Below are 14,122 nucleotides of genomic sequence, written 5' to 3' on the forward strand. Positions count from 1 at the left end.
AAAACCCCTACAAATTAACATTATCCTTGTTGTTTTGTATTTTTATTTATTCTGTTAAACATTTCCCAAATAAATTTTAACCAAATTTAGCCAAAACTTAAACCCCAAGTTTGACACCTCTGATCTAGCGTAAGGCTCTCATTTTAGAATTAAAAAAATTAATCAAATGGCTTATCCAATGTCACACAGGTAGGAAGCATTAGGGATAACACTTGAACCTCATAGTGACTCTGGGAGGCAGGTGCTGTTATTAATAAATGCTCATCCATTAATTCCTTGAGACTCAGGCCCAGATAGCAGGGAAATGATTTGTCCAGGATCACACAGATAGTAAGAGTCAGAAGCAGAATTCAACTCTAAAGTGTTCAACTCCAAACCCAGTGCTCCTAGATAAAATAACGTGGCATTAAGAAATAAATGAATAATAAAACTTAAGTAACTAACGACAGAATCATTCACAAAAAAGTTTTTTAAAAAACTAACTTGAAAAGATTCTGATCTTTTGAGGCAGGATTTCAGCATATCTTCCTGATTTCATATATTTATTATAAAGTTAATTAAATGAGGAGACGTATGTGACGTACTGCGCAAACCCCAAAACCACCACAAACATTGGCTATTATTAATAATGATGACAATGAAAATACAACCTTTCAAACTGAGAGCAACAAGAACTATATCCCCATTTTACAGATGGAGGGGGAACAGAGAGAGAGAGAGAGAGAGAGAGAGAGAGAGAGACAGAGAGAGAGAGAGACAGAGAGAAACAGAGACAGAGAGAGAGAGAGACAGAGAGAGACAGAGACAGAGACAGAGAGAGACAGAGAGAGACAGAGACAGAGAGACAGAGAGAGACAGAGACAGAGAGAGACAGAGACAGAGAGAGAGACAGAGAGACAGAGACAGAGAGACAGAGAGAGAGACAGAGACAGAGAGACAGAGAGAGACAGAGACAGAGAAAGACAGAGATAGAGAGAGACAGAGACAGAGAGACAGAGACAGAGAGAGAGAGAGAGAGAGAGAGAGAGAGAGAGAGAGAGAGAGAGAGAGAGAGGTATTTCTTTTTTAAAGATTTCTTTAAATTTTTGTTTCTAGAAACAAAACTAACTCTAGCTTAGCAACAAAAAAAGAGGAGAAAAAATAGCTCCATCCGAGGAGAAAAACATGCCATATACATTCTTTTAACTAATTGCACATTAAAAAAAAATATTCTAATCTTTTTCTTTTTGGAGAACAACTTTTCAGAGCAATATTTACTAAACAGGAGCCTCCTGGCATTAAAAAAGAATCAAGTAGTATGCATGTGTCTTGAACCTTTTAAATAGATCTCTAAACTCTCCGCAAAGGGTTCTTTAACATGAGAAGGCCTGGAATTTAAGAATATCTTAAAGGACTAAGCAAATTTTTGCATCAACCTGGTCCTCCTTAAAGTCACTTATTTGTCTGAAAAATATAACCATAAAAACAAAAATCCAACAAACAACCAAAATGATCACAAATCCTTCCATCATCAGAAGCCTGAAGAAATAATGATGGAATGATGTGGGATGAAAATTCAACTTTCACTTGCTCATGACTGTGTTTCTGTTGGACACTGAGTCAGAAGGGGCTCAGCTGTTTTGTGCAGTTCTTTTATGAAATCAATCTATGTTAAATTAAAAGGTATAACCCTCTTAGGGATCATTAAGAAGCAGGCTGATCTAATAAAATTATTCACCTTGGAATGGGGCACTTTAAGGACACTCTACCTCCCCTCACCAGTAGCTATACTTGTTAATATTATCACTGTATTTTTTTAAAGATCAATATTTTAATATTTATAAAGGTTAAATGAAACGAGTTATTTACCTTGAGTATCCCTATAATCTGCAGATTCTTCCAAAAGATTCTTCAAATAATCTATGAAAACAAAAAAATTATTAAAAGGGCTAAGTATTTATAGTGCATATTCAACACTGCAAAGTCTTCAAACAGAGGTCTCTCTGTTTACACAGAATAAGCCAAGTGGATGAAGAATGTCTATTCTCCAGAAAATGATCTACGTAGGTGGGCTGGATCTTCCACAGAACTGCAGCTATTTAATTGTTCATACTTATAAAGGACTGGAGATCAAACCTGTATTTTTGTAAGTGATTTTTCTATAGCTCAATTGGCTACGATATAGAAACCATCCATAATACAAATTATGAATATTTAAAAGTAACTGTAAAGTATTTCACTTTTTGGGGACTTATAATACTACAAATATACTATAAAAATTAATACTATAAATGCTACAAATAAATGCTTGATAGTTTTTTTTCTTCAAAGTGCAGTAGCTCTGTTTTACTGAGAAAAGTAGGCAGCAAGGTGATGCGGCAGATAGAGTCCTACTGGAGTCAGGAAGACTTCAGTAAATTTCTTAAGCTATTTTTTTTTTAATTTAGTGTTTTTAGAAACAAAACTAACTCCAGCTCAGCATCAAAAAAAGAAGAGGAAAAAAATAGAATTTAAAACTGGCCTCAGATATTTCCTAGCTGTGTGAGCTCGGGCAAGTTACTTAACCCTGTTTGCCTCAGTTTCCTCATCTGAAAAATGAGCTGAAGAAGGAACTGGCAAACCACTCCAGGATCTTTGCCAAAAAAACCTCAAATGGGATCATGGGGATTAAGACACAACTGAAATGACTTAACAAGTCAGGACTGTAAACTCAAATGCCATTTGAGAAGACTGCTGATTTCCTTTGAAAGACTCCATGCTTTTCCCTAAAAGAAAGGTCCCTCCTTTTAATATGAATCTTACTGCAGGGAGACAAACCATAACACAGGCTCTTCAGAATTAAATGTGTGGGTCACCCAAACATCCAACAGAAAAGCATATGATAGGCACAAGCAAGGTGGACAGAAAATACCAATGAAGGTGCAAGAGAAGGACATGATCAGAGAGATGCATGACGGGAAAAAAGAACAGGGTGAAAACTAAGAACAGCCTTCCAACTATATTGGTGAATGGATCAAAAGCTTTTTGAGAGTAAAGACCTTAGGACAACTCATCTGGGGCTGGAAAGGACAAGAGGCACTCATCTACACCAACTGTCTCCTTTTACACATGAGAAAACTGAAAATCAGGGAGATGAAGTCAGTTTTCCTAGATCACACAGGCAATAAGCATTAGACGCAGGATTTGAACTCAGCTCTGGAGACTCCAGATGGTTTTGTTCCATCTCACCAAGAATTGCTTCGTTTAAAAAAAATCTTGACTCTTTTCTGTAACAAAAGTTCACTAAGGAATATATTTCTTTTGGTCAAGAGATGGGGACATGACAAGGATAGAAGGATGCTTGGGTAATCCAAGGGTGTGTGGTTGCCTGGTTTTGCTTAATCACTTTTTCTTAACTCTGAGGAAGGGTTCATTGAGAAGAAAGTGACAAAAGACACAGGCCACAAGGGGGCAGAATGGTGAAAGTGTTGGGACTTGAACACTTGCCAGCTGATGACTCTGGGCAAGGAACAATCTGTACAGATGGGTTTCCTCATTTCTAAAAGGGGGATAATAACAGCACCTGCCTTTCCAAAGTCACCATGAGGGTCAAATGATATAAAATATATCAACATTTTCCAAACCCTGACGCCCTATATAAATACTGACTATTATGTCTATTATGACAAATCTGCAGTTGTAAGAGAGTTTAAGGAGAACTAACCTGGGTTCAAATCCTGCCTCAGATACATGGCCAGCTGGCTCTCTGTGGGCAAGCACTTAATCTCATTGTTACTCAGGTTTTTCATCTCTAAAATGAGGTGGATCACGGTCTCTAAGGGTCTAAATTTATGATGTTAGGATCCCAACCAGTCTGCATGTGGATTAAATAATCAATCTTTTAATGAGTAAACTGGAAATGGGATCATAGAGTTAGAGATGGAAAGGATCAGCATGAAATGGCCACAGTTTCCTCATCTATAAAATGAGAGGGGTCAAACAAGTGATACCTGACCCTTTTCAGTTCTAGATCTGTGAACCTGAGATCTAGTGGACAGAGCAACAGGTCTAGAGTCAGGAAGACCTGCATTCAAATCCAGCCTTGGGCACTTATTATCTTGATTACTGCTACTACTCAATTAACTTCTGTCTGCCTCAGTTTCCTCAAAAACAAATTAAGGATGATAATAATAGCACCTACCTCACAGGGTTCTTGCGAGGAACAAATAAGACAATGTTTGTAAAGTGCCTAGCAAAGAGACTGGGACATAGTAGATGTTTAATAAATGCTCATTCCTTTCTCTTCCTGTCCTCCCCATTTTACAGATGAGGAAAATGAGGTCCAGAGAAGATAAGTATTATACAAGCAGTAAATGTAAAAGCTAGGATTTGAATCCTGGTCTTCTAGCATTAGGTGGACCATGTGTGTCCAGTGAAAAGAAAAAAAATTTTTTTATAATTTTACTTTGAAATTATCTTTCTAATTCTATTCTCTTTGCCCCTTTTCTCCACCAAGTCATGTTATCTCAAGTAGCAAGAGGGATAGAGGGAAGATGTACAAAAAGACTTCATCTTTCTCTCCTTGGCTTCCAGCCACATTTGTGGCTGAATCTCTCCAAATCCCTGTGGTTCTGGCTCCCTGCCAGGTCGAAAGCAGTCTCTTTTCTATTGCTCAACCTCTCATGGTCAGACCATTCCTCATCTTGTACTTTTTTGTGTAGAAGCGCTCTCTCTCTCTCTCTCTCTCTCTCTCTGTCCTCGCCACATCTCAATCTTCCTTGTTTTTCTTTGGTTTCTGTGTCGACTTCATGCTGAGTAACAAAAGTTATTAACAATAGCTAATATTTCTATTGGGCTGATGAAGCCCATGAGGGTTTTTATTTATTTGTGTGATTATTTCTTTGGATCCTGAAAGAGTTCACAGGAGAAAGTCTTATGGAACTTTCTCACTCATTAACAATGCTCAGATGCCACTGTGGGCACCAGTGTCACATTGGTATGACACTTGTGCCCACTCTGCTGTCAGTATGCTATCAGAACACATGACCTGGGAAGGAAGATCAGAAGTTGGAACGTTAGTCTGAGTCAGTTGGGAGCAGCAGGGAAACCAGCAGTTGTGAACAATTGGTCTTGAGTCTTTGGTGAAACTTGGGAGGGAACTCGAGACACTCCTCAATGTGTCATGAAGCCCAGCTCCCAGGATGCATTCACGACCAAGGAGTCTAGCCAAGAGATTTCACAAGGCAAATGGGGGAGGTGTGGCATAGTCAACCCAATTTGCCAGACCAGTTTCTCGAAGTCTTGAGTAGTGGCTGGTTTCATTAGATCAAACCTGTTTGATTACTTTTCAAGAAGTGACAAATGGGAAACTCCAAAGGTTATGGTGACTAGGATTTACAAAGAAAAAACCTGACCTTAAAAAAAAATTCTTGAGAATAAAGAGAAAAGAAAAGGGAAAGGGAAAAAATATAGCTGGGATTGATTTCCCCAAAATTTAATCTCTGGCCACCAGGGGGAAACCTTGATAAAGAAAAGTTGATTTGCAGGAGAACAAACAAGGATCTCAATTAACCTGAACCTAAATCAAGCAGCAGGGTCTCAGAGTAGGGATAAATTGGGTCTTTTTTGCCTCAAACAGAACCTGAGAATCCACAGGTGTAGAGAGCCACAGTCATCAACTCAATTGTCAGGGTAGTACCGTGGCTGGCATATAGTAGGCACTTAATCAATGCTTGTTTTCTCCTTCCCTCCTGTTAGCCCAATTGTAGCATCAAAGATCTAAAGCTGGAAGGAACTTTAGAGGACATCTAGTTCAACTACTTCATTTACAGATGGGGAAACTGAGGCTCAGGGAAGTAAAAATAGGATCACACAGATAGGATCAAAGATACAGAGTTGGAAGGGACCTCAAAAGCCATCTAGTATATCACCTTCATTTTACAGTTGAGGAAACTGGGGTTCACACTGATAGCGACTTGTCCAAGGTCACATAAAAGGTGTTTCTGAAAGAATTTGAACACAAATCTTTCTGACTCTGAGTCTAGAGCTCCATCTACTGTGTCAAACTACCTTTCAAATTTTTTGGCTCAAAGACAAATTCTCAACAACTTAAAACATCTACCCATATGATAACAAGCTAGAAAAGGTAATGTACATTCATTACATGCAGCAAGGTGGCTGGGCTAGGGAGGTCTGAACACTTAAGTCTTGTGCCCAGCTTTGTTATTCACAAACTGCAAGATGTTGGGAAATTGACCCAACCATTTGGAAACCTAACAGCACATGCCTAATGCTTGTTCAACAAACAAAGAGTTGGCTTGACTTAGCCAAACTATCTTTGGTAGGAGCCTGTAGCCTCTCTCTAAGAAGCTTAATTTCACCATGAAACTGTAGCTGTCAACTGAGTGAGAATAGTGTGTTTTTTTCTAAATGTATTTTTTTCTACTGTAAAAGGTGCCTTTAGAAAACACTCAATAACAGACTGAAGAGATCCTAGGCCATTCAAACCCAATGATTAAGACCTTACCTGACATTAATCATCCTGAATTAACAGGCTTATTGGAATTAATCCTTTGGTTTGATAGTGATGAGCACATTTTGATACTCCCCAAAAAAGTATAAACAAACAGAAACTACACATGAGCTGAAGTGCTGTCACTGACTGGATTATTTCCGGGAGACTTCACATGATTCTGACAAACATGACAAGGGGAAATCTCTAGCAATCAAGGACTCTTCTGTTTCTGCTAGGCAAGTCCTGACAGCCTGGTCTGAGTATCTCGCTCGGTGCATGAAATCTAGGTCAAATCTTACACCTGGAAGGAGGAGAGAGGGTGGCTCTGTAGGAAAGTCAGACAAAACGCAGGTGGTATGCAGTTTATGGTCTGTATAGTAAAGCCATGCCTACCGGAAGGGAACAAATGGAGAAAAGTCAATTAATACCGATGAGTAACTCACTGCTTCATAGCTATATTGACATCAAAGTAGACTCATCCATCGAAATTCTGAGTTTCACACAGACACTCCAAATGGGAAATGAGTTAGGACAAGAACGGAATAATTAATAATAACAATAACTAATATTTATATAGCACTTTGCAGATGTTATCTAATTTGAATAGTAGGAATAAGTGTATTACATTGCTTTTCAGAAACTATAAAGGTACTTTAGGGATCCCAAATTTCTCTTTGAAAAAAAGGTTCATCTTTTTAATACCAATATTCTATTGACATGAGTTATATGTGTATGAATCACAAAAAGTCTGATCTACTAAAGAATCTTTTAAAAGCATTACTAGAGGGCAAAGTATTTATATGTCTATGATTAACAAAAAGTCTCATCTACTAAAGAATTAAAAATAAGCATTACCAGAGGGCAAAGGAAAGGCACATAGTGAGCATGAGTGAGTATGTTGCAAAACATTAAAAAGGAAGAGGGAAAAAAAAAACTAGAATAAAGAATTTTTTTAAAAAAATGTACAATTTAGCAAAGAAGATAGGTTGAGCATGTGAACCACAGGTCCAGAACTGAAAGGGCCCCGTCCCAGGGGCTCATCATTTTACACATAAGAAAAGGGAGGATCATAGAGTGATTTGCCCAAGGTCACAGAGATAATGTTATAGGAAGGATTCAGGTTTATTCTTTGCCCTGTACCCTACTACCTCCTACAGTAACAGTGAAAGTTAACCAATGGCCAGTACATAGACTCCACTGGTATCCTCATAGTGACAAGAAAAAGAGAATAAGGCTCCTGGATCAAGGGACGGGTCCACCCTGGGGAGAATTTACTCAAGACCATGGGTAACACAAGATAGGCAAGCACAGATGGGCTGCAATCTACACTAATGAACAGAATACCCAACTAGAGAAGGTCCCAGATCCATCTGAGTACTCTGAAAACAGAGAATTAACGAAACACCTGAAAAAGTCTTAACACCTGCCCTTTGGGTTTTACATTAAAGTTTTGAGGGGACTTCAATAACTAAAATTCTTTGGAGTCCAAGTCATACCCAACATACACCCCCGATCATAGAGTCTCTAAGCAAATCATGCGCTATTGTGAGGTTCAGTGTACAAGCTTTAAAAACAAACACCCCTAAACTCACATGTCTGTTTTTTTCCCCGAGGGTTCTCTAAAGCACTAATTAATTTGGCAACTGGAAAAGACTACAGTAATATTTGTCTTATACTTATTATTCCCCGTCTGTTTATCAGCCTCTGGTCATCACTAAGACCTCTGTCTTCAAGAAGAGTTCTAACAGATGGTTCCAGTATCCCATTTTCCACAAACATGGGAAATGTTAGACTTCTGAAAGCCTAGAATGAGTTAATAGCCTCTCAGCCTACAGGAAAAGGTAATATAATATGCTTCTAAAGCATCCTTAAACTTAACATAAACAGTTTGAACAAGATCAAAGAAATCACCTGATCCCCACATAATCAAAAATTAAATGACTTTTTATTTAAAGACCAATTTTAGATGAGGAAGATGTTTATTTACAAAAGGAATTTTAAAATTTTGTTTTACCTGACCAAGAATCAAGAGGGTTATTTTTCTACTGCTGTAAAAAAAAAAATCATTCATTTAACAAAAGGCTAACTTGGCAATTTTCCAGCATCATAAAAGACAAACAGCTTTGAACCCCAATTGGTTCATAGAAGATGAGAAGTTTAATGTTACAAGGGGTGGGGGGCGGGGGAGGGCAATGCAGTACAATGGAGGGTGAGATTTGAAGTCAGAGGACCTAGGTTCAGATGCCGGCCTTTCTACTTAATAGGTGTCTGACTTTAAGTAAGCTACTGAATTTAAGCCCCTCTGGAATTCGTGGTTGGCAGCTAGGTGGTTCAGTGGATAGATCACTGGGCCCAGAATCAGGAAGACCTGAGTTCAAATTCAGCCTCAGACTACACACTTACTAGTATGACCCTGGGCAAGTCACTTAACCTTTTTGCCTCGGTTTCCTCATCTGTAAAATGAGCTGCAGAAGGAAATGGAGAACCACTCCAGTGTCTCTGCCAAGAAAATCCCAAATATAGTCAGATGTGACTGAAATGACTGAACAGACTCATGATTGCCCTAGGTCTTTCAAAATTGTTTGTCCTTGATGATGGCATTGCTATTTCATGTTAGAAGATGGATGATGAAGCATGATGGATCCACCTCTAGAGGGATGATGCACTTGGTGCACATTGAGACGGCAATGTGGGGATCTGTTCTAAGTTTGGTTTTTCTTTCTTTTTCAACCTGGGTAATGGTGGGATAGAGAAAAGTTATTTCTCTTAACTGGAAAAATTAAATTAGATTTTTTTAATTCTAATATTAGAATATTATCTTCTTGAGTGCAGGGACTGTTTACAGTAGGTGTTTAATAAGTGCTTATTGATGGACCTACTGACTGCCTCTCTGGTCCTCAGTTTCATTATCTGTAAAATGAAGGTGTTAGACGCAATGATCTCCAAAGACCTATACAGAGCTAAACCTGTGAATTTACTGCTTCTGTTCATGCTCTTTTTAGGGCATATACATAATCCTAGGATTCCCCTGTATCTGGTTCTTAAGTTCTGGTCTTGAAGATCCACCCTAATTCACTCTGGCCAGTTTTTGGCTGCTAAAACCATAGTGACAAGTGTTGAACCTGAAAGCTACTTTTTATCCAGCTTGAGCAAACCACATGCTGGTCTATCCTCAGCTCACTCACAGTCTTGGTCTTAAACTGGCAGCTACGAGATCCCTGGATGGAGAAACAGACCAGAAATCCAGAATAACCAAGTTCAAATCCAGCCTCAGACAATGACTAGCTCTCTGACACTGGGCACTTAATGTCTGACAATGGGCAAATCACTTAACATCTGCCTCAGCTTTCGCATGTGTAAAACAGGGGTGACAGCAGTTACCTGCCAGGGATACTGGGAGGATAAGAGGAGATAGTATTTTTAAAGTGCTTTTTAAACCTTAAAGGGCAATATAAATGTTAGCAATTATCATTTCAGTTTAAGATAAAGGAGTCAAAGTTTCTTGGATTGCATTTTGCTGGAAGACCCTCTCAGAGCTCAGAAGCCAAGCAAAGAGGGTCAATGTACTTTGAAAATACCCTACATGATCTCAGATGATGTCCAAGAGGAATGTGACCTCCTGAGGATGGCAGGTTCATTTCATCAATGATTCCAAAGATTACAATAAAAAGCAAATTATCTTTATCATGAAATGGCCTCTTTACAATCTTCCCAATGCACATGTAGAGAAGGGGGAAAGGGAGAAATAAAAGCTACTTGGAAACCATCATCCATAAGCGGAAGCCTTGGTGAAAACTCATAGTACCAAGGACTCCCTAGGCTATATACAGGGGATCTTGGCTTCCTGTTACTGTTCTTATTATAACTTTTGAGTCCCAGATTTAGGGTCTGATTCCTTAAACAAATATGCAAATTGGGATTTTTTTTTTTTTTTAGGGACCAGTTCTCCCACTGACCCAGTATTGAGTCTTGACTGGCCATATGTGAAGTGACCTTAAAAAATTTTTTGTGTCTTTAGACATTTTTAAATCTTTTGCTTTAAAAATAAATCATAATAATTTTTGTTAGGTTTTCCACTTATTTTTAGATTTAAATTTCTGCCATTTAAACATTATTGTTATTTCATATTCTTGATATTATTGTTTTATTCTGTTTCCTCTAAGGTTCTTATATGGGCACCAAGCCCCTTTTCCTCTTTTTTTGGGTGTATGAAATAATGCCTGTTGCAATTAAATTTTATTAAACATTTATTGGGCACAAATTATTAAAGGCAATAATACTTGGGAACCCTGGCATTTTATATAGTGGATAGAATGGTGACTGAATTAGGAATCCTGCTGCGTAGACCCTAGGCAAGTCATTCAATCTCTCCAAGCCTCAGTTTGCTCAGCTGACTTAGGTGCTGCTATTGTCCCTCCCAAGCCACAGGGTTACTGGGAGACTCTGATGAATAAATACACATAAAGAGCTTTGGAAAGCTTAAAGCATTGCACAAATGTCAGTCATTATGATCATTATGTGCAAGGCTCTGTGTTGTGTGGGAGAAAACATTTGGGGAAATAGCAGGAAGCTGAGAGGGGCAGAGAGGGGAAAGGAGAGACTGGGGAAGGGAGGGAGAAAGGGGGGAGGAGAGAAGAAGAAAAAGGTGAAGGGAAAGGGAGAGAGATGGGGAGAGGGAAAGAAAGAGAAGGGCAGAGGAAGAGAGAAAACCAGGAAGGGAAAGAAAGAATGGAAGAGGGGGAGAGAGAAAGGGGAAGGGAAAGGAAGAAGGGAGGAGGGGGAAGGGAGGGAGGGAAAGAGAGAGAGGAAAAGAGAGAAGGGGGAAGGGAAAGAAAGAGAAGGGCAGAGGGAGAGAGAAAACGAGGAAGGGAAAGAAAGAATGGAAGAGGGGGAGAGAGAAAGGGGAAGGGAAAGGAAGAAGGGAGGAGGGGGAAGGGAGGGAGGGAAAGAGAGAGGAAAAGAGAGAAGGGGGAAGGGAAAGAAAGAGAAGGGCAGAGGGAGAGAAAAAATGAGGAAGGGAAAGAAAGAATGGAAGAGGGGGAGAGAGAAAGGGGAAGGGAAAAGAAGAAGGAAGGAGGGGGAAGGGAGGGAGGGAAAAAGAGAGAGAGGAAAAGAGAGAAGGGGGAAGGGAAAGAAAGAGAAAGGAGGAGGGAGGGGTGGGCAGAGAGAGAGAAGAGGAAAAGTAAGGAGGAGAGAGGGAAAGAGAAGTGGAGGAGAAGGAAAAGGAGGAAGAGAGAGGAGAAAAGAAGGGGAGAAAGGGGGAGATGGAGAGGGAAAGGGAAAGAAAGAGAAGGGAGGAGTGAGGGAGGAAGGGAAGGAGAATGAGAAAGGGGGGATGGGGGGAGGGGAGAGGGAGAGGGAGAGGGAAGGAGAGAGAGAGAGACAGAGAGACAGAGAGAGAAACAATATGCTAGCTCTTCAAAGGGGCTACTTCTATCGGCTGGACCTAAAGTCCGGAAGACTGGACTTCATATCCCGCCTCAGACAGTGGCTCCTGCCATTGGCAATCAGTTAACATCTACCTCAGGCTATTTCATGTGTAAAGGTCGGATAAAAGCAGCCACCTTCCAGTACTGTTGCAAGGACCAAAGACAATAATCTGTAAAGTGCTCTGCACACTTAAAAGCTCAATATATATATATAAAGCTCAAAATTAAACTCTAGCTACTAGCAGCAGTTATATTAATCATGTTTATGTGTTTCAACATTCCAAAGTGGCATTAATATTTTAATATTACTAATTTTATTGATAACTGCCACTATAACAAAAGGGCCTGAGATTGCCATGCATTACATGAATACTTTTAGCCTTGTTCTTGCAAGAGCTAAGTTACTGGAGGGCAGACACTGTGTCTAATTAATTCATTTGAATAACAACATGCACAATTGGAACCTGTGTGGAAGCTTTTAAAGTCTTTCCCCTACAATAATAAGTGAGTGTCATTTTAAGGTCAGCAACAGAACAGGCTTCCCAACCCAACCTGGGGCAAGAGTTTCAAAATGAGAATTTTGCTCTAGAAAATAAACGCCCAAGACAGATACTCCCCTTAAGCAAGCTACAAATGTGGTCAATAGTTGTGTCACTGACATGACACATCTGGGTAAGTGGGATGATATGCAGTGCGACTGATGGGTGCTTACATGTCTTCTACACATATAGAGAGTTTTACAGTTTATGATGCACTTAAAAAAATTTCTTACAGGTAGGAAGATATCAAGATCTTTACTGATGGGAAAAAAAAAAAAAGAGAGACCATGGAAGGCAAAAAAGAAACTGCCTCTGGGTCACAAAAGTGCTAAGTGGCAAAGCTGGGATCACAACCCAGCTTTTCTCAAAGCTGGATGCTTTTCTGAGAACATCCTGCTGCACCTCACTATTTCTGAAGTCTGGGAGAATTTTCTGAACCTACCTAACACAAGTTGTTGGTTATTTTTTTAAATCTAGCTAGAGTAAGATATAGAGGAGAGAATGGGGGTTGGGGGAATGAGGGACTGGCAGTTAGAGAGAGGGCCTAGATTTGAGTTCTAACTCCGATACTGTCCAGATGTGTGAACTAGAGAAAGTTATCATCACTCCATGTCAAATGAGAAGGCTGGATGAAATCCAGGGATTCTTTACCTTTAATTTGTCCCTGGATCCCTTTGGTGAAGCATTTGGATGTCTCAGTCATGTTTTTAAACCCATAAAATAAAATACATAACATAACAGAGGAAACCAATTACATTTCCCACTATTGATCATCTCTGATTTTATCCTATTTTGTTTTTCACGTGGCTGTTTCCATACTGTTGCCCCCATTAGAATGGAGGGTTCTTGAGGGTAGAAATTGTGTATTGACTTTCTTTGTATCCCCAGGGCTAGCACAGAGTCTTTTACATAATAGGCATTTAATGAATACCTATTCTCTAACATTTACTTTCATAATATTATTATTTATAAAAATACATAAATTTATAAAATAAAAAATTTATAATAATTTTTATAGTTCAGGGACTCAAGATTAAGAATCCTTGATGATGAGATGAGAGTGGATAAAGTGCCCTTTCCATTGCAGTTAAATACCTCAATAAATACATCACTGAAGTTGATGGTCCTTTGTCTTCAAGAAGTGATTTCAATATTATCTCATTGTATCATCACAACAATCCATGGAAGTAGGGGCTATTATTTTTCCCATCTTGTAGTTGTTTGTCCTTCATTCTGGAAGAGGACCATGACATCAGGGAAGTGATGCCATGACTTGCAAGTGAATCTGGATGGAAGTGAGGGAGACCAGCTTCACTTTCTCCTCCTGAATCATCTGGGTTCAGTGGCCAGATACAGATCAGGACGACTAGAGATGGCAAACTGGTAGCAAGACGGTAGCACTGGACGCGGGGTCAGGAAGTTGTTGTGTCCAATTTTTCATGATCCAGTCCTGGAGTGGTTTGACATTTCCTTCTCCAGCTCATTTGACAGATGAGGAAATGGAGGCAAACAGGGTGAAGTGACTTACCCAGGGTTACACTGAGGATACATCTGAACTCAGATCTTCCTGACTCTAGGCCCAGCACTCTATCCACTGTGTTACTTTTAAGTGACTTGCCCAGGGTCACACAGTTAGTAAGTGACTGAGGCAATCAGGAAGACCCCAAGTTCAAAATCTCACG

At 39.5% G+C, this 14,122-nt stretch overlaps 1 protein-coding gene across 1 annotated transcript in view; it reads right to left on the minus strand.

The window, feature by feature from the left end:
* FGD6 (FYVE, RhoGEF and PH domain containing 6) overlaps positions 1 to 14,122 on the minus strand; it is a 169,090-nt gene that overhangs the window by 32,833 nt on the left and 122,135 nt on the right. The window contains exon 9 of the mRNA XM_072655602.1: positions 1,849 to 1,899. Within this exon, the coding sequence (XP_072511703.1) occupies positions 1,849 to 1,899 (51 nt within the window). The remainder of the gene's footprint in view (positions 1 to 1,848; positions 1,900 to 14,122) is intronic.

This window comes from Notamacropus eugenii, chromosome 3, assembly GCF_028372415.1.
Source record: "Notamacropus eugenii isolate mMacEug1 chromosome 3, mMacEug1.pri_v2, whole genome shotgun sequence".
Lineage (NCBI taxonomy): Eukaryota > Metazoa > Chordata > Mammalia > Diprotodontia > Macropodidae > Notamacropus > Notamacropus eugenii.